This window comes from Erithacus rubecula (assembly GCF_903797595.1).
Source record: "Erithacus rubecula genome assembly, chromosome: 3".
Taxonomy (NCBI): domain Eukaryota; kingdom Metazoa; phylum Chordata; class Aves; order Passeriformes; family Muscicapidae; genus Erithacus; species Erithacus rubecula.
Window position 1 is genome coordinate 144,680,893 of NC_136689.1, and position 27,667 is coordinate 144,708,559.

At 42.8% G+C, this 27,667-nt stretch overlaps 2 protein-coding genes across 2 annotated transcripts in view; one reads left to right on the forward strand and one right to left on the reverse strand.

The window, feature by feature from the left end:
• Positions 1-4,333, forward strand: part of NDRG1 (N-myc downstream regulated 1) — a 38,135-nt gene extending 33,802 nt beyond the window's left edge. Inside the window, exons 14-16 of the mRNA XM_079302191.1 lie at positions 468-503; positions 1,804-1,855; positions 2,494-4,333. Of these exons, the coding sequence (XP_079158317.1) occupies positions 468-503; positions 1,804-1,855; positions 2,494-2,759 (354 nt within the window). The 3' untranslated portion in view covers positions 2,760-4,333. The remainder of the gene's footprint in view (positions 1-467; positions 504-1,803; positions 1,856-2,493) is intronic.
• A 9,080-nt stretch (positions 4,334-13,413) lies between these two features.
• CCN4 (cellular communication network factor 4) lies at positions 13,414-24,474 on the reverse strand (the record flags this gene model as incomplete). Its single annotated transcript, XM_079299571.1, has 5 exons — positions 13,414-13,788; positions 14,628-14,821; positions 16,720-16,977; positions 20,626-20,972; positions 24,383-24,474. The coding sequence occupies 5 exons, from the start codon at positions 24,472-24,474 to the stop codon at positions 13,489-13,491; spliced, it is 1,191 nt and encodes a 396-aa protein (XP_079155697.1). The 3' UTR covers positions 13,414-13,488.
• Between the last annotated feature and the right edge of the window lie 3,193 nt (positions 24,475-27,667).

A 27,667-nucleotide genomic window follows, 5' to 3' on the forward strand; every position in this document is an offset into this window, starting at 1 on the left:
GCTTTCCCTGCTTCCCTTGGCAAGTCAGGCTGATGCTTGCCATTAGCAATCTAAGCAAATCTTTTTTCCCTCTCACCTCTGAGCTTTTAGGTGTTTGTTTTCTCTACCCTGTTTGTCATCCATGTCAATACAGAGTCATGTTATTGTAATTCAAAGCTGAACTTACAAGCAGGACTAACAGGCTGGTTTCTAAGAAACTGGTAATTGCTGCCCTGCAAAAAGCATTTGTAGCTCCAGCTGATGCTTTCCCTGAGCACCAGGACACTTTGTGGTTTTCTGGGGTGCAGTTGTAGCCTTCATAAACATTTAACAGCTTGCTTTCATACGTTCATCCACGTGTATGTTACTCACACAGCAAAAGGAAGTGGTTTTTCTGCCAGATAGCTAAAAAGGTCATCTCAATATATCCTGAGCATAAGTGAATTCCTCTGGCATTATGCTAACTGGCTGTTCCTATTCCATTTCAGATGGCTGACTGTGGTGGACTCCCCCAGGTCTCCCAGGTAGGATTTGGCTGGTGGGAATCCTGCTAATCATGTTCTGCAGCGTGTCAGACTGCAACAAAGAGTGTTTTCCTGTAGGGTACTGGCTGTTCCCAAATGTCAGCCAAAAGGATGGTTATGATTTCATGAATAATGATGTCAGTGGGTCATCTGAGCTTTCTTCTTTAAAGAGCAATGAAGTGCAAAATTAAGACTGGGAGGGGAATATTGTTTTCACTAATAAAGTCCTAACCAAGTGAAGAACTGAGGTGGGAAGGCAGAGGTATTATTTTATGCTTATTTACTAAGATAAAGTGGATTAAGGCTTGAGCCACTGGCATTTTAACAACATTCTTACTTGGACTATTTATAGTATACATCAGGAAAGTGGGAGACAGGAAATAATGCTAGGTTTTTGCATACAGTGGCTCAGCTTGACTGTGGATGAACTGGACTTTCAAACACATTTAGGCATAAATTCCCAGCTGCTAATAAAGCCAGGTTGGCCAAGTTAAAATTTACCTATGCCCTTGTATTGCCTCACTAAAAGAGCTGATTTGTAAATCAGCTTTGGAATGTGATCTAACATTTAAACAGATTTCTAAGCTATATAAAGTGGTGTTTGTGAACTTCAGGGAAAGCTAAATTTGTAGCTGCCTGCAGCTGAAGTTCCTATGCAGGCAGTGTATGCTTCAACAGTGGGAGTTGGGAAAGAGCTCTTTTAAAGCCACACAGTAGTTTGAGCATTGCTTCTTTTATAGAGTCTGTTCTTTGCAGTGGTTCAGAGAATTACCCAAAAAATATTTTCATGTGAAATAATTGACTGTGGTGTTTGTGGCCACTGTTAGCAGAGGAGGAAAAGAGGGGGTGCCTCATTGCAAGAATGTTGGTTGTAGGCAGTTGTCCTTGTGTATTCCTGGTGATCTTTCTTGCCCTATAAACACAGCTATCAGCTCTGAATAGCTGAATTTGTTCTCTGATGATTAGGAATAATTCAATTACCAGTCTTGTATGAACTGCCTCGTATATTTTGTGAAGCCAGTTGTTTTACTTTGGCTCACCTGCCTCAGTAACTGCACAAGTCAAGTTTTGATCCAGATTTAGACCACTTGTGTTCCCAGGACCTCAAATGTATCCATTTTGTAAAATAATGGGGAGATAACTAGGAAGGGGAATAGTGGAATTTTCTTATAAATGAACTTTTCTTACTGTCAGTAGAACCCAGAGAATATTTAATATGTCCCTGTTAAGATGGGGCATCTATGGAATCTGTAATGTTATAATATAACCTACCTACAATAACTCTCTCTCTCCTTTGCAGCCTGCCAAGCTTGCTGAAGCTTTCAAATACTTTGTTCAGGGAATGGGATACAGTAAGTATTTGTTTTTTTGAATGGCTGATCTTGCTGCTGAAGTTAATTGGGCATCTAAACACCCAGAAAGGCTCTGATCCCAGATGTGTCACCTTTTCCCTTTTGGATATGCATTTGCAGGAGGAAAAAAGCATAAGCTATATCTGGGCAAAGGGTTTTCAAACAAGGTGATGGTATTAAATAGTAGAGAGCTTTGTGAACAGCTTATACCCACAAATAGCTCTTTTACTTTATCTCAGTGTTTTTAAGGTGGTTATTTGTAATAGTGTCCCCTTGTGGCATCAAAGGATATGGTTCATCTGCACACAACAATTAGAACCTCATTGGCTCAGACTTTTTTGAGTTGTAGCTATTTTTCACGTATTTGCTTCTGGCAGCTGCTTGAGGCTGCACTATGAGCCTGGGCTGCCAGCAGAGGTTGAAAACTGGAAAGTAATGGGAGGGTTGATGAGTCTCTTCAGTTTCCCTCTGGATTCCTGCAGCCACAGCAGCGTGCCCTGAAGTTTCTCGGATCCCTGAGCCCTGGCACTAATTCCAGTGCAGTAATTTGCTCCTAATTGCATGCCTGGAGCGGGGGAGGCGGTTCTGCGTGCGGGATGTTTTCTCTCGGGAAGGCGCTGACGCCGCTCTCCCCGCAGTGCCCTCCGCCAGCATGACCCGGCTGATGCGCTCCCGCACGGCTTCGGGCTCCAGCGTCACCTCCCTGGAAGGACAGAGGAGCCGCTCCCACACCGGGGAAGGCACCAGGAGCCGCTCCCACACCGGGGAGGGGACGAGGAGCCGCTCCCACACCGGGGACGGCTCCAGGAACCGCTCCCACACAGACACGCGGATCGAGCTGACGCCCAACTCGGCCAGCAGCGCTGAACAATCCAGCCCCAAGTCCATGGAAGTGTCCTGTTAGGTGGCTCTGGGAGGTTTTCAACTGGTCACAGTGCGGAGAAGTAATGGATGCCCCCTGTGTATCGCAAAACCATAACTGGTATTAATCTCTAGCTATTCTGTAGGATGAACTCTGCTCACCGGGGTCTGAGAGGGACCAAAGAAAAGAAGCATCTCATTTGCTCTGTCATCATTCTTGTATCTCAGACAGCTGCTGCTATTGTGCCCTCCTTCAGTGGATGCCAAATTCTAAAGGATACTTGCCAAAAGCTGATGTGGTTGTAAACACTTCAGAGTCAAACCAGAATTGCTCATACCCTCCTTTAAAATCAAAGCTGTTACAGGCCCCTTTATCTCTTATTCTCTTGAAGTAAACTGGCACAATTTGAGATGAGTTTCAAAGTGGGGGAGAAATAAAAAAAGAACTTTTAAGGATGACTTTGAGAAAAGGAAATGAAACTAATGTGCTATGGCCTCATGTTGAAGCTGGAGTTGAATTCATTGTATATAGCTTGACTTCAAATGATAGAAAAGTTAACGTATCGTGCATTTATAGGCCTTCTAATTCATTAGTATGCAAGCCTGTTTTCCTATGTACAATAATATACTACTAAAATAGGCAATTTTAATGTGACTTTGAGATGAACTAAATCTTTAAGGTTTTTCATTTCACTTTTTTGAGATTTAGTTCCAGTCTTCCTTTCCTTCCCCCCTCCTAGACCCTAAAACCTGCTTAGCCAAATGAGGACGGGATTTAAATTTGGTAAGCAAGGTAGAATTTCCTCTTTGGGAGCTTGGGCCAAAGGGTTTACCAAACTGCAGAAATTGGTGTAGTTGTAACATGTAGGGTAGCTGTACATGCCAGCTAAGCAGAAACAGCTTGATATTTCCTTCCAAAAATTTATCTTTGCAGCTCAAGTTTTTTGTGTCCGGCACAATTGTGATAAATTTGGAATTCTGTAAGCAAAGACAGATCCAGCTGTCAGGAGAGATGAATAAGTGTGAGATGGGCATGTAATTAGATACTGTACATTCAACTGCCACTAATTACTAGATTGGAAACTGATGAGATCTCCCTGGTGCTGAAAAGTGTATTCCACTAAGTGGTGGAGCAGCAACACTGTATCTCTGGAATACAGTGTCTAATGACTTTGTAAATGTCATGATCTGCTGGTTGTGCATCTTTTACATAGCCTTGGGTTGCTTTCTTTGAATCTAGTGGCTTGATACCTTTCTGCCACTCGGAATGTCACAGTTGGGTGTTCTTAAGTTTGTCCTTCCATAGCTAGTGGGACAGGATTTCCAGAGCTCCAGTGCATACCTGCTGAATTGCAGTGCTCACACAGACAAAAAGCTCAAAGGGTGAGTGGTTAAATAGCAAATGTTAATACTTTGGGATTGCTTGTTCTGAAGAACACCATCTAGGTTACTTTATATTGACTAACTTCAGCTCTTGTGTAGAATATCCATAACATTTTGTGGGAAGAACAGACAATTTCCAGAAAGAATAAAGCTATTGTGTAAAGTCTATCAAGAAAAGTTTCTTAATGAAGTATTTGTATTTATTTCAAAACAAATAAATTTGTAACTTTGCAATGTCTGGTGTCTTCATATTTTACCAGGAGTACAATACCCTTTCTCAGTTGAAATATATTCTTGTCATCCCTTTGAAATCTTGATTTTGCTCAGATCTGTCATCCCCTACTTTTGTGCTCAGAGCTTTCCCTCCTCCAGCTTAATAGTCTAAGAAAACACCACACACTTCAGCATAGTTGCTGACTGTTTCAGTGCTAAAGGATATAGAAATATAGAAAAATACTGAGCCATGATACAGAGTACTATTTGCTGTTTGAACTTTGTCTCCCTTGATAAAGTACTGTATAGTGCACATATCTGGAGCCTGACTTCCTCACTGGAGTTGGTGCCACACTCATTGCATCCTTTCTGGTCTTTAAATCCATTCATGGGATGAGTTCCCCTTCAATATCTGGAGTTAATCAGACCTCTGGACTGCACTTGCAGATGCCACTTGGATTTTCTAATGGTGCTCTTTTTGAAGATCTTGCAAGAATGTAACTTCAGGGAAGTAAAGATTAACCTAGTGCCTTACTTAACATACTGGAGTTTTCAGGGACAGGTGCTTTGATGATTTTGCTGGGACTATTTTGGGCTGCTCATTCCTCCTGTATCTCAAAAACTCCTGTGTCAGGAAGATGCAAAAGCAAATATTTGTCATGTCTGAGCCAAGGCTCTACTAGATGTGATGATTCAGCAGTCAGGACTGGACTGATCCCAGCAAAGGGTTTGACAGCCAGTGCCAGTGAAAACAGGAGCAACCTGTGCCAGCTCATCTTACAAAAGAAGGGCAAAGTTATGTTCTTTGCTGAGCTTTTCTGGGAATGGCTAATCATTCCTTCCACAAGGACACCATGGTGTGCCTGTCAAGCCTAGGCAGTTTATTTTGGTTTAATGGGGAGGAATGCATCCAAGCCTTATTGCAGCACAAAGGGCTCTGCAAGCACTGCTGAGCTGCAAGGAGTTGCTAGGATCACTGTAAATGTCAGCTTTGCAATCAAAAGTGTTCATTTGGCAAAGAATGCTGTGTTCCTGTGCATAAAAGCTGGAGGGCAGCACAGAGGAGTGGTGTCTTACCTTTTACAAGGAGTTATGGCTCCTCTTTCCATGAAGTACTGGTCTCCTGGCATCTTTAGCTTGTGTTGTAACTGAAGAGATGTAAGTGGCTTGCAGATTTATTAAAATTTTTTATAAAAATCCCTTCCCAGACTTGCGAAAACTGACTTATGCTTTATTGTTGGAGGCAAAATTAGCCTGAATAGTGTAGTCCTGGAAAGCAGGAGCTGGGGTTTCACTTTTTTTCTAAGTGTGCATGGCCACTAGGGAGCAAGAAGCCTCTGTGGCATAGAGAAAATTCTGATTGGGTAACAAGAGGCTTCCAGAAAATAACCAATTTTCCCCTGACAGTGCTTTTGGGGCTATAAAGAAAGAAAACAGGATGGGCTCCCTGGGACCATGAGGTTTCCTGATTGCAGTAGTGGATCTCAATGACACATCTTTGCTGCAGTGCTACTCTTCAAACCACTAATAGAAAGGATATCATTGCTGAAATCCAAGAGATTTCCACCTCTGCCTGGGCCTCTATGTCTACTGTATAAAAATCTGGCTAAACTTCGTGTTATCTTTCCCATTCCCTGTCCTTGCAGAGGGGGAGTGGGAGAGGATGTGCCAATACCATGTCGTGGCAGCAGGACTTTTGTGCTGAAGGATGCTGCTGCTTCTTTAAAAGTCTCTATTGAATGAACAGCTGGAAACTTTAACCTAGATGTGTTTTCGAGGTTTATGATTAATGTCATGTGTTGTGAGTGATGGACTGAGCTGGAGTGAAAATTGTTTATAGTAAAGCTGCTTATTTTTTCTCTCCAGTGCTGGAATCCTCTCCTGCTTTTGCATCTTGGGCAGAGTATCTGCTGCAATCCTCAATGTGCCTGCAATGGGGTTTGTTGCATCCACTAATACAACAGAATGAGCAGGCTGCTTGCAGCTTGGCCCTCCCCTTCCCACGTGCTGCCTGCTTGTTTTTTCTCTTTGCACTGTTTTGCACTATTTCACACTCACAAGCACAGAAAGCCTCTCCCTGTCTATATGAACAGCTGTTTTGATGTGTGTGGATTTAGCGTTTCCACTGAGCCAAATATAGACTTTATGTTGGTAGCCGATCACTGCCGTGCCTAATGTTTAAATAACTGACAGAAAGGATGTCAGGGTATTTTAAGAGCTCAACCCTTCCCCCTCAGCCTTTTGTAACAGACAGACACAGCCTCTCTGTTTCTATCTATTGCTTCATTAAGAGCTCCATTCATTTTATAAACAACACAGCTGCTGACCAGTGTTGGGGGGGGGGGGGGGGGGGGAGAAAAAGAAAAAAAAGGCTTCTGATTGCAACTGCCAGACAGTTCAATGTCTGTTCTCTGCAGCTCAGCGTGGGGATCATTTGCTTACCCAGCACTCCTACAGGCTGAGGAGAGTTATTGTTTGGACGGCATCAAAGAGGCAGCCCCACATCCCATGCACCCTTACATATCTTGGCACTGGTGGGATGTGCATCAAATGCTGGATGCCCATCACTGGGCATGTCCAGAGGAGCCCAAGGGCTGGGAAAGGGGATAGCAGGTAGTTTTCCTTCACAAGCAGCTGCACCATAGTGAGCTCTGTCCTGCATTAGAGCTGCAAAAAGTATCCTTGGGTGACCTGCCACTCTCTGCAATTGCTTTTGGCTGGAGTGGATTATGGTATTGAGGTCAAGGTCAGTGCGTGGAGGGGGTTGGGGGAGGGCAGGGCTGCTTGCTGGGCAGCAGTACTGACCATGGGCTGGGGCAGCTGCAGGCAAAGCCTAAACCAGCCAGGGCACTTAGAAAAGAGGACATGGGACATGCCACCAGGCTGAGCTTTTCACCCCCTGGCTCTGTGTGTGTGTGTACCTGTGTGTGTGCACAAGTCCCCACGAGGCTCAGCACCCCACATGCACCATGATGGGCAGGGATGATGGGGCTGCTGAGCTGAGGGTCTGCACCATCACTGGACCTGGCAGTGGCACAGGAAATTGCCAATCTGCTTGTAGGTTTGGCAAGCCTGCCCTGTGCAAAGGTGCCACCATCCCTGCATACAGTGGTGAGATGCACACTGTGCAACCAACCTGCTGGACCCCAGACCCCCACAGATCTCTCCAGCTAGGAAATTGCTGTTTACTGAATGACTGCAATATGTTTTCATTTATTTTTAATGATAATCTGACCAAATAAAAAAAAATTGTAGTTCTTTATCACCAGCTGCCAGTGCTAAACATTAATCTGATCCTGCAGTGACTCCCTCTCTGCTGCTCATGTTTGGGGCAGAGGACATCCTATAGAAATAGAGCCTTGCAAAAGATCAGCAGTTCATTTAAAAAGTGCAAAGTACTGAGGAGATGATGGTGTTCCCAGACTAATGAAAGCAGCAGGAAGCCTTCATGCAAGATCATGTGCTGGGCAGCTGCTCATGGGTGAGCAGAGTTTGCAGAGGCCAGATGGGACTTCAGGGAAATGTGGTACTTTTATTGAAAGCTGTTGCCAGTGGCACAGTTGGTTGGAAAATGCTTAAAAATGTAGAGGACTGCCCTTCCTGGGGGAAAAAAACAATAAAGTACCCTGAAGGAGAAGGCTTGGGAGAATGAGAAGGTGCCTTCTCACCATAAGCAAGCCCAAGCCACCCACCTCAGTCCAGGAGAGGAGGGCACTCGAAGTGTTTAAGTTCCTATCAAGGCAAGTAGCATACTTCAGGCTGGAAGGCAAGCTCAATTTATTGCAAAACGCTACAGGTATTTTTTTTCTAAAATTAAAAGGAAGAATCCTTACTGGAGTTAGCTCTGGGAGATGTGAATGAAAGGATAAAAACCAGCAATTCTTTAATTTAAATGCTTTTCCCTATGTCTTTTATAACCTTGTTTGAACAATTTCAGTATGCATGGCTGTTGCAAACAGGTTACTCCTGCCACTTCTCAAGAGAGCCAATAATGCAGACATTCTTAGGCAGGTTGAGTAATACACTCTACTTTGCTAAAAGACTCTAGACCTCTGTCCCAAGCTCAATAACAGTCTTGCAGAAATAAAAACAAAAAAACCCTCAAATGTTGAGCCAGAAACAGACCAGCACAGATATGCAAGTTGGGAAACAACTGGCTTTTCCAACCTGCCAAAATATTAAAAATGAAGGAAATGCTCTTGGACCATCCTTTTTACTACATTACAATACACGTTCTTTACTTTTATGTATCCTCCAGTTCATGGCTTTGTCACAGATTGCAAATGCCCACTTGGACATTGGCCAGGCAAGAGGATGGGAAAAGGAACAGAAATGCCAGTCACAGATATATTTCAACTTCAGTTGCTTGCCTAAATTTCTAAATGAGGAGTCAGTCATGGATTCATTAACCATTTGCCACTTACTTAATATCTTTGAACCACAGAAGCAATGTCCTATCTTAAAAAACCTCTTCATGATGCATTACAAACAAGCAATGTGTTATATAGCTGGAGTAACTCAGACTGTCAAACCAATCTGGTTTTCCTTTTAATTTTTCATATATTTCAGTGTATGAAGCTTACAGAAATAACTCTATGGAAATGTTAAAACTGAAAAGTCAGAATTTGAGAAGGTAAATATATGGAGATGTGCCTTTAGAAATTCTAGATTGTGCTTTTAGATTGTCTCTATCAGTTTAATAAACTGTTTGTATCAAATTTTCTTCAAGAAAGCTGGGACAAAAAAAAGTATTCCCAGGGTTTAATTTACAAGATGAAAAAGTCTTTCTAAACATTGTGGTTTTCCTGAAATATTACATATACACAGCACAACCCTAGTGAGCCCATAAAAAACTGCACTATACCCTGTTTTCATTTGCATGCACACCAAAATGGAGTTTTAAATTCCAGCCAACACTACATGGAAAAGCATTTTAATAAGCTTCATGTCAGCATGATCAAACCCTCAAAATCACACCCTTCATGCTTGACCCAGCCTGCAGAAGCAACAGGATGATTGCCATGACCTGAATGTGTGTCAAACTCTCTTGGCAATAATTGTTTTTTCTTGGATGGTGGCATCCCTTTCAGGTCCCAGCAGAGACCTGGGCTCACTGCACAAATGTACAATGAGCATCAGTTCCTGCAGAGGAATTTTCGCTCTCAGCAGAGGCAATGAACAGTAGGGTCTTGTTGTTCTGTCTCTGAAATCCTGAGGAAAAGTGAAGTAAAGGGCTGGATCCATGAAAGCCTTGGGGGATCTAGGTCTTCAATGAATTAAAAGTAACCACAAAAACACTTTTGTAAAAGATACATGATTTGCCCAGACACAGAGGGAGCCAGGAACTGACTAAAGCTGGACTGTTGCCTTAGTCCTAGGGCTAATCTGCTTGTAAGCACCCATTAAAACAAAGGATCTCGAATGCACCACAGACTGCAGATCAAATTAATTGTCTACAAGTGATGCTCTTCCCCATTCAGGGCCACTGGACAGCCAGCCAGTGGCACAAGCAGAGTAGTAGAGCTAACAGTGCTTGGTTTCCTACAGATTTGTGCCCAATGTTGCCACAAAACCCCTTTACAGCAGTGTAATAACCACTATTCCCCACCTGTGATCTGCCTCTTCCATGGCTACTCATTTCCAGCTGGCAGATCTGTTTGGAGCCCCTTTGTGCCTCTGCTGGGGTGGCTGGGTCAGGCTGCAGGTGTGCTGGGTGCAGTCACTGCCTGCCAGGTGTGCTGGGGCTTGACAGGGACAATGTGCTCAGGCTCTTCCCTGCCCTGCTCTCTGATTTCATGTTCTATTGCAGGAATTGCAATGCTTCTGAGATCTTTTACACTCCTGCCTGCTTTGTTTGACATTTCCCACAAAGGGACTGCCTGACAGACACACAGATGAACAGTGTGGCTGCATACACCCAGTTTCCTTAGGAAACCAGGCTAGAGACAGAAACATCCTGGGCATGTTGGGCAAGATCTGTGGTTTCCAGGCATTCACTTCACCAAAACTGACACCACTGGAGCTGCTGGTCATGCATTAGCTCTCAATAGCTTCTTTTATCTCCCACTGAAAGCCTTGTGTTACAGCCACTGCAGAATTTGATTGCTGTGGTTACAGCATTAACTAATTGCGAAGCAGAGCAAGCCAGTTAAGGGTCACAGTTTTTTATACATGATTTGGTCCTGTTTTCTTGCTTCCTTATCTGTACATGTAAGACAAACTGACTGTGTATATAACACACATTATACTGTTTTTTATGCACCATAGGAATATATATATGTAAATGTACACATATATATTCATGGGCATGTTTCCATATGATTTTATATATGATATCATATACAACTTTATACAGATGCCTGCACATAATATTTTATAGATGTGTATGCATCTACATAAAAATGTGTATATATGTATTTATTTTTGTATGTGCACATACATGCATGTATATACACACATGCATATGGCACACATGCAACACATGGCACTCTAAGATGGGCAAGAATTAGAACACAGGATTCTAAGTCATAATTAGGGAATCTGATTGAGAAAGAGGCCCTAGTATGTCTTCCCTATAACTTCTTAATACAAACCATTTTGCCTTTTGGAAAACATTGTCAAATTCTTGGCCACAGCTTCTTTTTGGTGTGTTCACATGGAACTTTTTCACCAAGGGGTGGAGTTTGAAATGCGACATTCTCAGCCTTGCAGATGCTGAGGTTTGGTTTGACTGGAGGGAAATAAGTCAGGTATGACCTCTGCTGTCACATCATCCAGGCCATGGCAGTCATGGGGCTGAATCTTGCAAAATGCTGGTAGCCTCAGGTTGCTTATCACCAGAGAAACAAAGCTCATCCTCTCCAACAAAGAGGGGCTTTGCATCTGCACTGGAACATATGAGTAGGGATCACCTTTCCTTTCTGTCACTAAAGATTTCATGGAAATTTCAAAAAAGAAATAAGGTTTTAAATTCAGGAATGACCAATAATATATGGGCCAAATCCTTGTATACAAATTAAAATGCTATTGGTGTTAACAGCATTTGAAGATATAAAGTATTTTTTTCCTAATTGTTTTTACATAGACATGGCATTATTTTCAGCCCACTCACAAGAACTTTTTATTCATCATAGCCAGAAAAATTTATGTCTCCCAGAAACTAATCAAGCTTCTGCTGGGTTATCAAGATGAAGACAGACAATTTGCCAGCTGAAAGTAAAGCAAGATAAACAGCTGCACCATCCCAAGATCAGCCCTGTACTGGTCAGATCTCCAGTCATGTGTCACTCAGTAATTCTACTGTGTCACCAGGGATTTTTGAAGTAGATACTACACTTTTCTTGTTCATGCAGAAATACTATTCTGCTCTCCCAAGTGAAGCAACAGCAAATATGCCATGGGGCATGGCTGCTGTAATAACAATTTATTGGAGAAAAAACTGGCTCCAACATCCTTCAGTGATGATAAATTTCTTACCTGGAAAGGTAATGACAAAGTTTATTTTTTTCTCTTAGCTGACATTTGCATGTGAAAACCCTTCTGTAGAAAATGTTTACATTGATGTTTACTCTAAGCATCAGCCTAGCTGGAATTAATGCATCAGAAGCTATGCCTCTCCTTAGCATCCACAGATTCTCAGAGCTGATGTGAAGCCTGATATCTCTTTTCTCATTTAACACATCTTTCCTCTATCCCAGTCATGTAAAACAATGATTTGTGTTGCTGGCAAGGTGGCAGTGGGAAGAGGCACCTGGTGCTGGTAACACCATGAGGAGCAGGAGGTGGTAGTGGTCCCCAAGCACAGGCCACACCATTTCTATTTCTAATAATAATAATAATAAATGGATACATGAAATCTTGTCCTTCAGCTCTTATCTGGCTCTCTACATTTCATCTGCAGAGATGCCTAGGAGCAATACATAAGCTGAAGATTAGATGACCCATCCTGAAAACATGAACTCTGGGGTGGCTGTTTTAGATTCAGTCAGGCTATTCAAGATCAGAGAAGGTAAAGAACTATGAAAATATTCCTGGCACAAGACACTTCAAGAGCTTGAGATGAGTCCAAGGAGAGCAGGGCACAGGAGTTCTTGGGCCCAGCCTATTGCAGTGAGAGACAGAAACATCACACAGAGATTTCAGGAGAAACATTTTTCTCCCAAGGCTTTTCCCATGAAATTCACTATGGAGGAGAATCTGACTGAGAATAACAGAGGGGTGGGTGATTCTAGGACTGATCTCAGTGTGACAGATGCTAGATTTTAGCTGCAAGGGCCAGACCATCAAATCCTGGTGTCTAATGCTGAACATAAAACATAGATGTCAGTTTTCCAACTTAGACAATAACATTCAAGAGATGACAATAAGGATGTCTGAATCTCATGTATAAGCTAATGACAGCCACACTTTTGCTGTGATACTAGTGTGCTGTTCTTTCCTATGGGCAATTAAACTGCTGGCCTAGTAAATGACAGTGCCAACAGAACAGCCATTTAAGTCCCAGAGTCAGTGCATAAAGGAATTTCTGGCTACTGTTAATGGATGAAGATCTATTAGACTTAAAAATCTGGTTTGTTCAAGGCCTCTTCAGAAACAGTGTGGCAAAACAAAGAGATTAAACAGTGATGCCTTAAGTTTTCGCTTTCATATTTTCCAGATTCTGTACTGCATTAGTATATAGCTCTGAACTTCATGTAAAGTGAGTTAGCAAGTTCTCTTCACAGTTTAGTTAAACAAAACAATCCTTTTCCAGCCTGAAAACCAAGGACACTGTTGCAGCTTCAGGCCCAAAAAGTATGAACAACAGCAAATTAAGGAGAGCAACCTGAAAGGATGGGACTGCATAACCTGGAGCTGTAATTGGACAATGAACCCCAATGTGTAAATGGACCAAAACTTCTAAAAGTGTGAAAACTTGTGACCTGTTGTCCATCTTGAGTGTAGCCTTGGCTGGCCTCTTGTACTGCCCAAGGTGTGTCCTTTAAGGCCTTTTTAATAAATACCTACTTTATTCCTTTAACACTGTCTAGACCCTTTTCTTGAGAGGAAGCCTCTCAAGGCATCACCATCCTAACTTGGGGAAAAAAATTGCACATTAGCAGTGGATGAAGATTCTCCTTTTATTTTAAAACCTCTGTAAAATCAGAGCAAAGGGTCAATTCCAGCATTCAGCCACTTTAATTAGCGATTTCAGAGTAATCATAGTAATGAGCCAAGTCAGCAAAGATGTCATTGGGGTTCCTGCAGTTCAGGTTGCAAAAACAAGCATTGATCCACATAATTTTCCAGGAAAACTCAGTTCCATCTGGGCACTGAAACATCACTTCAATAGTCTTGGACTTGTAGGGTGTGCAGCACCTGTTGTCTGTGCAGACACCACAGTATTTGGGTCTGTATGGAATTTTGCTCACACATCCAGAGATGGTGTAGTTCATGGGTTCATTCGCCCTGTAGACAGCCAAGCATTTCTTCCCAGGCTAAATCAGAGAAGAAAATAAAAAAAAAAAGGTTAATATTCAGTGATGATACATAAAAACCCACCTTGCTCATTACAACTACCTGAAAGGAGGCTGTGGCAAGGAAGGGGAGACTGGGGGGACAGGGGGCTCAGCCTCTTCTACCAGGTAAACAGTGATAGGAAAAAGAGAAATGGCCTCAAATTGTGCCATGAGAGGTTCAGGTTGGATATCAGGGAAAATTTCTTCACTGAAAGAGTGCTTAAGCATTTGAAAAAGCTGCCCAGAGAAGTGATGGAGTCATCACCTCTGGAAGTATTGAAAAAACAAATAGACATGGCACTTTGTAGTGTGGTTTGTCAAGCATGGTGGTATTCAGTCAAAGGTTGGGCTTACTGATCTTGGACATCCTTTCCAACTTTAGGATTCTATTATTCTATCCTAAGATTCCTCTGTTTAAAGGGATTTGTAGCTGTTAGGAAGACTTTTACAGCCCTGACCTAGGCGGTGTGAAAGATTGGCACGTTTAGACGTATGAACCCAAAAGCTGCAAGTAGGATCCTTGCACAATAGAGCTCACAGCCATGGCCAGACGTGCAGCACTGCTTCCTGCCAGCTGAGCACAGGGCTGTCCCAGCCAGCATGGAGCACAGCAGGCCTGCTTGGCTTGCCTTGCAAGGACCTTTTGGCTGCAGCTAAAACTCTCAGGGCAAGGTTTTCACACCAGCAGAGGCAGGACACATGTTGGAACTCTGTGCAGCACAGCAAGTCCATGTACGAGTGCTGCCTCAGGAGACGCTGGCTGCAAACAAAGCTGGCTCACGTCCAGCTGAAGGGGTGCCCAGGGGAACAGCCCCCACCTTGATGTGCTGGGCTATATCCAGCTCGCAGGGCCTCAGGTTGCACAGGCGGCTCTCCCTCAGCAGCCGGCACTGCTGGTTGTCGTTGGAGATGCGGCTGGAGACGCCCAGCCCGCAGCTCCTGGAGCAGGGGCTCCAGGCCGAGGTGTGCACGATGCAGTTCTTCTGCCAGGCCTCGGCCTCTGCCTCGTACGCTGCGGACACAGATTAACCCCAGCTCAGCCCCGGCAGCTTTACATATTAAACACCCTCTCCCCAGCTCATTGCACATTCAGGCCGCTCACCCAAACAACTGAACCGCAGCATTCCTGTGAACTCCCTCATCCCTCTCCTTTGTGCTGACCTACTTGTGTCAGACCCTCCATCGCTGCGAGAGCCGGCCCGGGGCTCGTTCCTTTATTCCCCTTCACAGCCTCACACAAGGGGGTCCTTGTCTGGGACCCCCAGGTGCTGCCACAGCATAAACAATTACAGCAGCCTGAGCCAGCGGGTGGAGAAAGGGGATGAGCTCTGATCTCACCATGAAGGTTTATTTCTGAGCCCATTCAATTGGTTCCCTGCCGCAGAAAGTGGTCAGCAGTCTCTGCTGGATGGCAGAGGGCTTGGGAAGCAGCCACGGCCTTTCAGTGGGAGGAAGAACAGCTTCAATAGCTCTCAGAGAGCTCAGCAGCATCTGAAGAAAGGCTGGGCTCTGCTTTGAAACCAGTCAACAACCCCAGTTATGGTTCTGTCCCAGCTTCAGCCAAAGTCCCCCAGCTTTACAGCTTACAGGACAGTCCACAGGCAGAACTCTGATAGAAACTGCTGCACTGAGCTTGCTCACTGTTTATCATTACATAATATTTTATATTATTATATTAAATGTAATAAATTTTCTTGTGACTTCTGGAAGACTTCTCCCTACAGGAGAAAAGTCAGGAAAGCAAAGCTGTGTTTTGTCCATTTTGGGACACAGGCCATGAGGACACAAGGCCAGTTTCAGTAATAGATATTTTGGATTTGAACCCACCCCACATTTCAGAGCTGTCAGGGACAGAGAAGTGAGGGCTAAACTCTGGGGGTTTAAACTCATTCATGAGGACCAAGGCTTTGTTTTGTGCAACAAAAGTACAGACCAAAGTTTGGGATAAAACTCTTACCATCAAGGAGCCAAAATCTTTGTTTACAACAATCCTGTATCTCCTTGATTTTGTGAGATGGTCTAAAACATGGAGCTAATGTGCCTAAAGTCACTACAGTGTGTCACAGGGCATTTTGACAATAAATTCAAGACATATGGTGAGCTGAGTCCATCTTAAGCATTTGGGGCCATGTTTGAGACAAATGATACAACCTCTGTGCAGTGGGCAATGTGATTGTTACTATAAATGTGGGTGTGAGGACAGAATGTTTAATGATGTCATCAGTTCAGAACTGATGAAAAGTTGTACTATCTCAAAGACAACTTAGCCCAACTCACAGTGAAATTTCCACACAATAACTGCCTTCAAGGTGTTGTGAAAGTCTGAGACTCCTAAGATACAAGGGCTTTAAAATTGGACTACAATAGCAATATAACCTGGACAGAAAGCCTCAGTCCCAAATTAAACTGAGTCCATTCTCTTTCCCAGAGGGTCCAGACTGAGGAAAAAAAAGAAAATGATGAATCAAAAAGGACTTTTGATATCTTCAAAGTTCCAGCAGATGTGTCCTTCAAAGGGAGCTTTGGCACACAGAATTCCAGAATGGTTGCACAAGAATGTTTGATGAATATCATGTTCACAGTATCATGGAATGGTTTGGGATGGAAAGGACCTTAAAGATCATCTCAATTAAACTCCCCTGCTATGGGCAGACATAGCACCCACTAGTTCAGATTGCTCAGGGCCCCATCCAGCCTGGCCTTGAACACCTCCAGGGATGGGGCATCCAAATCCATATTGCTGCTGGCGAGTTCCACTAGTGTTTGCCTGTCCTGTCCTCCAGCACGTGGGGCAGGCTCTGTGTCCCTCACAAAGGTTAGACAGCTGCCAGGTCTGGCACTGCAAGCTGGTACTTGGCCTGTGGACTCTGCCAGATGGCAAAGGACAGATCTGCCTCCTTCCCACCATACCTGCAGAGGAGATGTGACGTGGAGATGTCTTCCTGATTTTCCTGGAGTCATCACAAATCCACTGCTCGCAGCACTTCCCTGCCATCTTAATCAGCTTTGGGTTTGGGCACCAGACAAGTGGGGGCCGTGAGTTTGTGCACATGGGAACACAGCCCACAGCCCCATTAATGCACGTGCAGTTGTATTTGCAGTTGGGCTGAAATGTCTCCCCGTTCTTATACCTGACTCCATTGAGGACACATCCTACACCAACAATCTCTGAAAAGAAAGAAAAAGAGACAAAACACACAGACAGCCATTAAATAATGCTGGCAACAAACAGCTCTGATATGTTCCTTTACCAAGCTGATCCCTGGGCTGGCAGTGCTGCAGAGTGATGTGTTCAGCCTGCTGCTGAGCCAAGTGCAGCCACACCACCTAGAAAACTGTTTCCATTCTAAATCACAGCAAAAAAAGAGCACCTTTTCATGATTCAAGGAAAAAATAAGTTAGAAAATAAAACAAGCTTTATCCATAAATTCTTATTTTAAAAAACACAAAATTATTTCATAGCATGGTAGTGGGAAATACTTGCAGGAGGAGAAATCAAAGTAATTAAAAAAGATAGTGAAATTTGAGGTTTTCAGAGACATAGAGGGGACTTCATGGAGTCGCATATATGGCACAGCTGTTCACAAAACCTATGTATATCTGAATCAAAAGGGGAGAAAAAACAAGGTAGCAAAAGTAGCACCTAAATGGCACTGGATTTCTATATTTAGGAGCTTGGATCTTACCCAGTTTATCACAGAGCAGTTTTCTTGGAAAATGAACTTTATAAAGCCATGAAAATAAGTATTTGATGTATATTTTACATACAAAATCACTTTTAAAAGTCAAGCCTTTTGATTACCCTTGAACAGGAATCACAGAGCAGAATTTTTTGTTTGTTTCCAATTATAGGCAGTTTTTTGGAAGCCATGGTTTCCAATGGAAAATTCGAACTTCAGTTTCTTGTTTAGTCACATGGAGGCACTGCACACACACTGCTGGGCTGCTTATGTTTTGAGTCTGGTCAGAAATGGAGCTGCATCAGGAAAACACAAATTGAAACGCTGGATTAAAATTCTGCAAAGGCTTCCTATTTTTAGAATAAGCTGAATGAAAACATCAAGCACAAATCCCTTCTTCTGCACAAAAATGAGAGCTGTTGGAATTTCAAGCACAGAGCTAGATCTCCAGTTCATGGTCAGCTCCAATTTTTGTAATGCTTATGCCTTTGTACTGAAAAAGCAATCACTCAGTGCTGGAGCTGGGCCTGAGAATTCAGAGAGACTTCTAGGTATGCACACAAATTATGACAGTTCAAAAAAATGCTGTATCTCCTGGTGTTTTCCTATGAGCATATTCCTCCTGGATTATGTTAACCTGCAGGTCTCATAAACCAAGTGGTTCACCATGAGAACATCCATGAAAAAAGGGGATGCTGAATGCCCTCGTGAAGAACCTTGCTCAGTCTGCATCAAAATAAAGCAATTTGGAGGCACACCCCTATTCCAGCCCCACATGCACAACACCTGCCTCACCCCCTGGGCCTGTGCTCAGCACCCCAGTGCCTCTGCTTTGCTGCAGAGAAAAGCCAACACCCAAAGGAGAGCTGCAGTGACTCCCAGCAGGATCCCATGTGATGTCTGTGAGGTTAGATCCTGGGACACATCTCAGCATGGCAGGGTACATACAGCCTGAATTTCCCCCAGTTTCACCCCATTCCCTTTCCCAACACATATTCCTAACTCTTTTAGGGTCTTTAGTTTCCATTTGTATTGTTTCTGTAGCCCTTCACACCCTTGATTCTCTAGATCTAGCTGAAAGTACCCATATGCAAAGGCAATTCCACACAGCAGTCAGTGCCCAACACCCAGCACAGGATTCCCACTCACAGGAGCTTTCAGTCACCAGGTCAGGACAGAAGTTGGTGGGCTCAGAGTGTGGTGATGCAGCCTATCTGAGAGCTAAAAGAACACATCAGCAAACCCTGTCCTTACCTCTACCTGGGTGCTGAAAACAAGGAAAAGGCACAGGATTCTCTGGCAGTCAGAGACAATCTCACATTCTATCCATAGAAACACCTTCCTTCTGTTCCCTTCAGCACACCATAATGCCCCTCACCAAATACCCATAATAACACATAACAGGGGTATATGATCATGGCAGTGGGGAAGTGAAAGCCCTCCAGAAGCTTTCCAGAAGCCTGGGAATCCCTCCAGACCTCACTGGAAAAGCTGGGGGTCAGTCTTCCTTCAGCACAGTGCTCCTGGCACAGGCACACAAGTGCCTGTGGTGTGTGGGAGGATGCAAAAACCAAAAAATATCCAACGAAGAAAGCAACCATTTAAATAAATAAACAAATGCAAAGCAACATGAGGGCTTTTAAAGAGGCCTAGGAAGGCTGATAGCTTTGGGACAACATCCAGCCTGTTTTCCAGCACAGGGCCAGCTGTAACCATGTCATTCGTGACAATGTTAGTTTAAATTTATTGTCTGGAGTGTGTGTAGAACATTCATGAGAGGTCTGCAAGAGCAGGTTAGACAATCTCATATCCTCTTTTCTTAACATTAATCTTTTCTAATCTTGAAAATCACTGTTCAGTCTTACAGCTCCTAGCACGTAACTTCTCTTGTTATTTTGCCTGTATCCTACAAAAATCTGGTTAGACTGCACATTTTTTTTTTTTAACTTTTTTTTTTTTCTCCCTGAGCCAGTGCAAAGCCAAGGTCATTTCTTAGTAGACTTCCCACCTTTCTGCTGAGGAAGAGCAACGCCCAGTATGACTTCTGTGAGAATCTGCCAGCTTACCCTGAACTTCTTAACTCATCAGACCTGCCCCTTGTGTAATCTCTGCTCATATTCTAAGTTTATGGAAGCCCATAGTTTGTGAGCTTTTTCCTCTTCTATGGATCAGTTCTTCTATCAGTCCATCTCTCAGTCAGCTCTTCTCTAGGTTATCTTTCACCTTTACATTTTCTCTTGGATCATTTGTTTTTATGTTCTAGCCCAGAAGCCCCTCCATTTAAAAGGCCTTTTCCTGTTTATGACCCTAAATCCATGACCATATGCTCCAATAACTTAGTAAGCAGCAGCAGCCTTTCCAATCAGCAGTCTGTGTGATTGTGCTGATGATCCTTTTGCTTTTAATCATTTCCAGAGTCATGATTTTCAATAATTTCTGACTTTTATGAGAGGATTAGATTCACCCTCATGGTCTGGAACTCAAGTGAATATACTCTTAATTCATAAAACACTGCCTAATTTATTTTTGTGCTTCTTCATGAAAAGCATTCCAGTGTTGTGGAACCAAGAGTTTGTTACGAGAGGTGAGAAGAAATCCTTCTGCCTCACACAGCTAATGTGACTGTAACCATCGTAAAATTAAAGCTTTGACCTGAATTTGTAACTGACAAGCTCTGATAGGAGGGGATTCATTCACTTCTGACCATCTTGACAGGGTATTCTACAGACCACATTCTATCCTTCCAAGGCATCTGCCGTAGGGAATGAGCAAAATGTGTCCCCTTAATGTCATGATTTTCATGTGGAGGTCCATATTACTTGTGTTTAAATCATCTGCCTTCCTTTCCTTCCTTCATCCTCAACCCACTACAGCACCTCCTCCTTGTTTTTTTTTGGTTTTTTTTAAACACATATGGAGACTTTCAAGTGCTGGTTGGTCTTTGTTCTTGGCTGCAGCCAAACCAAAGATGCCATTTCTCATCCTGCCAGAACAAAGACAGCTACAAGGGACGGGCAGGTGATGCCCAGAGGAGCTGCTAAGCGTGCGGCCAAAACGACACCAACCTCACCCCCTGCTGAGACTGACGGGAGCCGCCAGCGCCTATCTAAGTCAAAAATATATGTACATGACTTACGTGCACACACTCCTATTTCGTACCTAGGTGTGTCTCCGCTGTAGTCGCAGTAGAGGCCCCGGTGCGGGTCGCAGGTGTCGGCCTCGGTGCAGCGCTGGCCGCGCTGGCGGGCGCAGCTCCTGCAGCAGCCGCAGCCGTCCGTCACCAGGCTGACGCCGGGCGCGCAGCGCGGCGGCCGCCGCGGGCACTGGCACGGCCACCTGCAGAACGGCGCCGCCGTGCTGCTCAGGCTCGGGGGGCTCGGGGCGGTGGCCTGCAAGCAGAGAAACACGGCTTGGAGAGCGGCACGGGGAAACGGGGGCTGCGAAACCTCTGCTGGTTGGGCCTCTGGTAAAGTCCTGTCGGGTCTAATGAGTTAAAAAGGCTTCAGCGAATCAGTTTGAAATTTGATCATCAGATAAAAGACTTGATCGGGGTTAATCAAGGTAGAAAAGGGATTATATATAACGCAGAACTGTGATTCTAGGTCACTGTTACTGAGTTCATGGAGCACCGGGATGCTGTAGTTGATACCAAAACCCACAGAAGGTAGAGGCTCATTGCATTCTGAGCTCTCAAATCCCTAGACAACAAACTCTGGATGACATTTAACAGCACCAGCCGTGCCTGTGGTGCAAGAGGGGTGCAAATTGGGCAAGAGACAAAGCTTCATTTTTCTAAGAGGATCACTGCACTCAAAACCTGTGCTGTATATGGGGTCAAGCAGGGCACAGTATCTCAGGCACAGAAACCAATGGAGTTATTCACATGGTATCAGCAGCAGGAGCATGGCACTGCCTGGGTACATCTGGTCTAGAAGCCCCAGTGCTGCAAAAAATAAATGTATAACCCTAAAAACTGCAAACAAGGAAAGTCAGACTCTAGAAATTGCTAAGGCAATTCCATCCATTGCTGCCTTCCCTGAACTGTACTTTATATCCCCAGAGTTTTGGCCTCTTTGCAGTTTGAGATGTCTCAAACAAAAGGATTTCTAAAAACTCTCCATGAAGAAAATGCCTCACCCAAGAGTTTTTGAGAAAAGGAACAGGACCCTGCAGCTGTTGAGCTATCCATTAGCTCTCTGCAAAGACTCTCTAATGTCTTCTACAATTTCTTTGTTAGCAGGCTCAGATTTTTTTAAAGTTCACTCCTAGGTCTGCTACTGCTGTATCTGAAGGTGTATTTAAATATCTTGGAAACTGGTTATTCTATATTTAGAACACTAAATTGTGAACACATAGATAATCACTGCCAAATAGACAACGTGTTTGCTCTGGGCATAATTCCCAATTCCATTAAGGCTTCCTTTGCAAACAGTTGGCCTTAAAGTTGGCTTAAAAACACCTTTAAACTCTTGTTTAAACTAAAGCATACCGATATAATTTACTCCCACTTTAAGGCTCCTTGATGCTGTCAGAGTTGTTAAAAGAGGAACGTTCAGATCAATGAAAAGCCCTGGCCTTTTAATCATAGGATTTTTCATTCCACTCACAATCATTTGAGTAGGTACAATAATCTGCCACTTGAGAAGAGAGGCCTCCTCAAGAGCAATAAACCTATTTACTTAGTTGCTGATCATTTTAAAAAGTGCTTAATAATCAGATCCAGATACACAGACAAAAGTCACACAGCTATTTAAAGAGCCCATTGCCACAGCCCAACCCTGTAAGTAAATCCCTCCAGCACCCCTTGTGTCTATTGTCAACATGAGCAAGCAAAGAGCTTCTCCCTGTGCAGATATGAAAGTGTCTGTGAGCCAGCACACGTAGCAAAGAGCAGCCTCATACTCCTGTGGGTTTAGTTAATGTGTGAAGGGCTGAGGCTGAATTCCTGTCAAGCACAAAATAGCTGGGAGACATTTGATGGCTTGTGAAATGCAGGAGTTTAGAATGAATTATTCCACAGCCCGTCCTCTGGGTCTGAGGTGGTTCTTGGATGTGCTGGCTGAATTGTCCAGTGGTGTGGCTGAGTCCATTGGATGGACACACGTGAGCATCTTCAGATAATCACTGGGGACAGGCATCAAAGTACTGTCACTCCTGGGTTTTACAAACAGGCAAGGCATGGGGTGATGGAGCTGGCATCATGTCCTAGGCTCCATCACCACCTAAGCAAAACCCAGCCTGTGGAAACTGCTGTCCACTGGAGTTTTTAAAAGTGCACAACCTGCACATCCTTGCAGGCTCTCTTTCTCTCCCCTCCTAAGTCCCTCAGACCTTCACTGTGGGAAAAACCATTCTGTAGATTTATAAAATTATTGAATTCCCCGTTTCCATGGTCATCTGTTGTCACTGGAATACCTAAGTCTTTTGGAAAAGTCATTGAGCCCTACTAGTTCAATGTCCCAGAACATTTTAGAAAATAGATCCTTCCATTTCAATGAGTATGTTGGTTAAATCATCATGACTAATGCTTTCCACAAGTGCTATCAACAGGAAATCACACTGTAAGTGCCTTCCCCATTGGCCATCCTTCACTGGGAAAAAAACACCAAACAAAAAACTAACAAAAATAGCTGCCCAGGTAATTTAAGATTTCAGGAATCATCTATTTAGAGTCAACATAATGCATGGGAGGACAATGATTTTGTAAGAAATCTGAAATAAGAGCAAAGAGAAAAGGAACACCAAAAGCCACGGTAGTGGGGATTTGACAAGCTTATTTTAAAATGTCAGAAAGAATATGCCTGTTAGGAAATTAATTTTCCCAAGTACTGGTAATTAACCTGTTTCATTTAATTATTCTTCAATCTTGGAGTCTGAAGATTTGTTATCTTGTGTGCCAAGGAGAAAATATTCCAGCAAAATTATTAATGAGTTTTAATTTTTCTGCTTTTGGAAATACAAGCTCATTCTCATTAAAACAAGATGAAGCTTTTCTCACCTTGCTATGCCTGATAACTCCCTATTAAAGTCATTCCTAATTTATGCTTGGCAAGCTCCAAAATTACTTTCCTTTTGCATCTGCAGGGCAGATTGCTAGCAACAATTCCCAGCTAATTTCTGTCTTCATATTCAAGAGAAGAGAAGGAGAAAAAAAATAAAAATTACTCACTGTCTGCCATAGCCACAAACTCAGTGTTTTTAGTACCCAAGTGTTTTACTACCAAGTTGCAAGATACAAAATGGATAGCAGCATTTTGCACCCCATTCTTCCTGTTAGCAGCAAGTATTTTCAATCTACGCTGCAATTGTAAGTATGTTATAGTTTTGAAAACTGGAAGAGCTAAGCTATGGTGTTGAAACAGTGCAAATAGTCCAAATTAAAAGCTAGGCAGATTTATTGCATCACTTTTACCTAACACATGAGAAGCATCTACCTTTGCTTTGAAGCAGCAAACTGTCACAATATACTCCTTTAGTTCCAGCTTTTACAGATGTTTAAAAATATATTCATGTGTATTGATTTTACTGTTTCACTGCTGCATGATCTTACTCTTAAAACCTTTTTCTTTCAAGTATTTTTCTCATCAGCTGGGTGAAGCTATCCCTGTTCTTCCCTTCCAGATTATTGATGGGAAATGTTCAGACAGCATAGTGACTTCTAAATTGGATTCCTCTGGCTGCCAAGAGAGCTGGAGAAGTGGTTCCACAGTAGCAGAAACTTCAGTACTTTATCAGCTTCCACTGTTCTCCCCTTGGTGGTAATTTAGTCTCAAAGGAGAACTTGTAATTTCAGTCAGAGCTGCCCAAGCTGTGTGTTGCAGGATACATGTTGTTGGGTGGACTACATTTAATTTCTCACAGTAGAACACACTAAAGAAATATTTTTAACCTACATTTCTGGTACTGCCTTCCTGAGCAAATGCCAGATGTTGTTGATGGAAGGATACAATGTGATCTGGATTATCCCATTCTCTGTCTCTGACATATTCACAAGTGAAAATGATTTGTGAGGAAATTTTATTAAAACATTCTCTGTACTACAAGGTCTGACAACGTCATCATGTCACTGTTTAGAAGTAACTCCAGATTTGGAGTCTGACTGTTCTAAACAAGAACACTGAAGTTAAAACCACAATTTTATGCAGAGACTTAAGGATGCATCTCCTAGGAAAGGGCTGAGCATTTGTACATAACACACATCTGCTTTCCCTTGGTTCCACCTACTGGCTGAACTATTGAGGCAGCACAAGCAGAAATGCCTGTAGAGTCAATTCCAGTTCCAAGAACCACCCTAAGTATTCCCATTATCTAAAATTATTTTTAAAGGCACCCCAGAAGATTCATGCACATTCCCAGTGTTTCTAACACTGACCTGATGTAGCACATTCCCAGGGGAGCACAACATCTGGAGCTCAATAAGTAAGTAAAAAAAGGAAACACAAAATGAAATGCAAACAATCCATTAAATAAAGCCACATACCCTTCTATCCTTCAGCTGTATTTCTGGGCAAGCATAGAGATTGCTTCATTTCATCCCAGAACTGACAGAAGTTGAAAACTCATAATGCATGTTGGGGAGATGGCAATGTAAAACAGGACCTGGCTTACATCAGTGGGCTTAAATCAGGCCTTCAGGGTAGAAGCTTGTTCTTGATTTTGCTCAGCTGAAACTCCTGTGCTGAATACTTCTGAATATTTGCATGATTATTATATCCAAAACAGATGGGTTAACAGAGAGCCAGTTCTTACAGGGAGATCAGCAGTAATCACAGTACCATCAGGACTTCCTCGCTGTTAAACTCTTGCAACAAATCCCTAAGTCCCCTTGAATGCTCATAAACTGTCACAAGCTAAAGCTAGGGACAAGCAGCATCAGGACAGGGATATAAATCAGGTTCTGCAGGACACATAATTTAATGGTCAGAGAAAAATATGATTATGCAGGACTCAGCTACTCCATGCTTGAGGTTCTAGATACAACATAAAAATTGATCCCAGACATGAAATCTCCTGGACATATTGTGAAATAACTGACTCTGAACCCAGAAAATATAAGACAGTTTTAAAAATGTCAGGTGCCAGCTGGATTTATTCTTGCTGTGCATGGTAGGTTGAGCAGAAAGGAACATTCTGCATGAAGCAAAACATTCAATAGCCTAAGAAAATAAAATATCCCCAGTGAGCCAGCCATTAGATGTCTGTGGATCCATGAATGATGAGCAATTGGCTTCCCATAACTTTATTTTGGGAAATGTATCTGTGGGAAGAATGTAGACAGATGTTTGGAATGGTCTTTTCTAACTCAGTTTAGACAATTACAGAGTAAAGATTACATACATTCATCTCTTTGCCAAAAAAATTGTTTATACTGGCAAACTTAGTGTGACCTCCCATTTTCTTCATATTTTTCTGTGGAGTATTCAGAGGGAAAAAACTTCCCTGTTAGAAAGCAACTTGATGTTTTATGACTATTGCATCAGTAGAAGCACTTAGAGTGACCTGAAAATGTTTGGGCATCATTAACAAATTGACACTGTCACCACTGACTCCACAAATAAAGATATTAAACAGCACAATTTCTGTGCTCTAAGAGCTTTTTAATGTCTTGTGCTGCAATGAGCTCATCCCATGAAACAAGCTTGAACTGGAGTTTGAATAGTAACAGGGAACATCTGGAAGAGCAGTGAGAAAAGTCTCCAGAAGGTACAAGCAAACAGAGTTCAGTTTTAGGAAAGGGAAAATGCATGTGGACCATACAAGATCATAGAGTTTGAAAGCATCCTAAAACTCTACAGTGCAAGACATCAGCCAGAAGCTGGGTAGTAAAACCAGAATCAGTTCCAGCTCCAGACAAAAGCATTCTGCTTTGCAGAGGTTTTACTTTGCAAGTGGCCTTGCTCTGCATTTGCTTATTCCCTTTTCAGTCATGGCTTTGAAATCAAAAGGAAGATACCTTTCATATTCTTACCCTCTTGGGGACATTCTTCCATGCTGTGCATAAAAAGGAAGAAAAATTTAAAAGCTCCACTTATTTGTTTAGTTGTGGTGCTTTTCTGCATGGTAAGAACAGTGCAAATTTCATTAAATTCTTCAATTTTTTCTTGGGGTTTTTAAAATAAAAATATAAATCTACATTTTCAAGTATCCTGAATTTTCTGTTTGTATTCTAACACAGAGAATTTTGACTTAAAACAACTTTTCATTTTAAAATTTCAATGTTATTAAAATTCTCTAATCTGAAACAATTTACTTGACCTAATATCTGCTCTTCCCTGAAGTTGCTAATTAATTAATGAAGTAATGTATCCCTATTTCCCTTAAATAGTAATTTTCCCATCATATCAAGTTTCCACAACTATTTCTCTCTAGCTGTGAACTTCAGAGTTGGTCACTTTATTTTCCAACTATCAAAGTTTCTTCCTCCTTGAAATCCATATTAAGTGCTCACATTTTTTGTAATTGTTATAAGTTTATTTAGATCCAATATGAAAAAGAATATGGTCTTGGTGAGATATCAATAGATCAATTAATTTTCTGGAACTTAATTAATTAAGTTCCTTGAACCCCAAATGGAGTATCTGGGAATTTGCAGTCTAGAGCATGGCAAGCAAGATGGTCAGAGACCAAAAGGGGCAGACACTGAGGGAGCTGGGCTGCTCTCAGCCCACTCTTGCCAGTGGTAGCAGAGGGTAAAACAAAGGGCAAAGCTGTAAAATACATCTGGGGAGGTTCTGAACACAATTCCTTTACTGGCAGAGCAATGCACCACCAGGAGAGGCCATCAGGAGCTCTGGATTCTCCCTCCCCACTCAGACCTCCCGAGGGCACAGACAGCTCACCCTCCTGGCAGCCTGTGCCAAATCCACGTGTGGAAAATGCCTGCAAACCCAAACCACCTTCAAGGCATCTTCCCCAGTTCAGTTCTGCATTGTGCCACCTAAAGTGTCCTCCTGGATCAGGAAATAAAAACTGATCTCATTGTTAAATGGTGCATAAAATGCAGACAAAATAATTCTATTATTCAGGATCATCCCATCTCCTATAATAAACCCAGCCAAACAAAAACTATTTGACAGATTATTATTATTATTTTATTTGATAGCAGGAAACATACCATAAATCTTTTTTTGTAGCTGGAAGATTTCAAGATAACAGAAGAAAAAAGAAGCTGCTGCTAC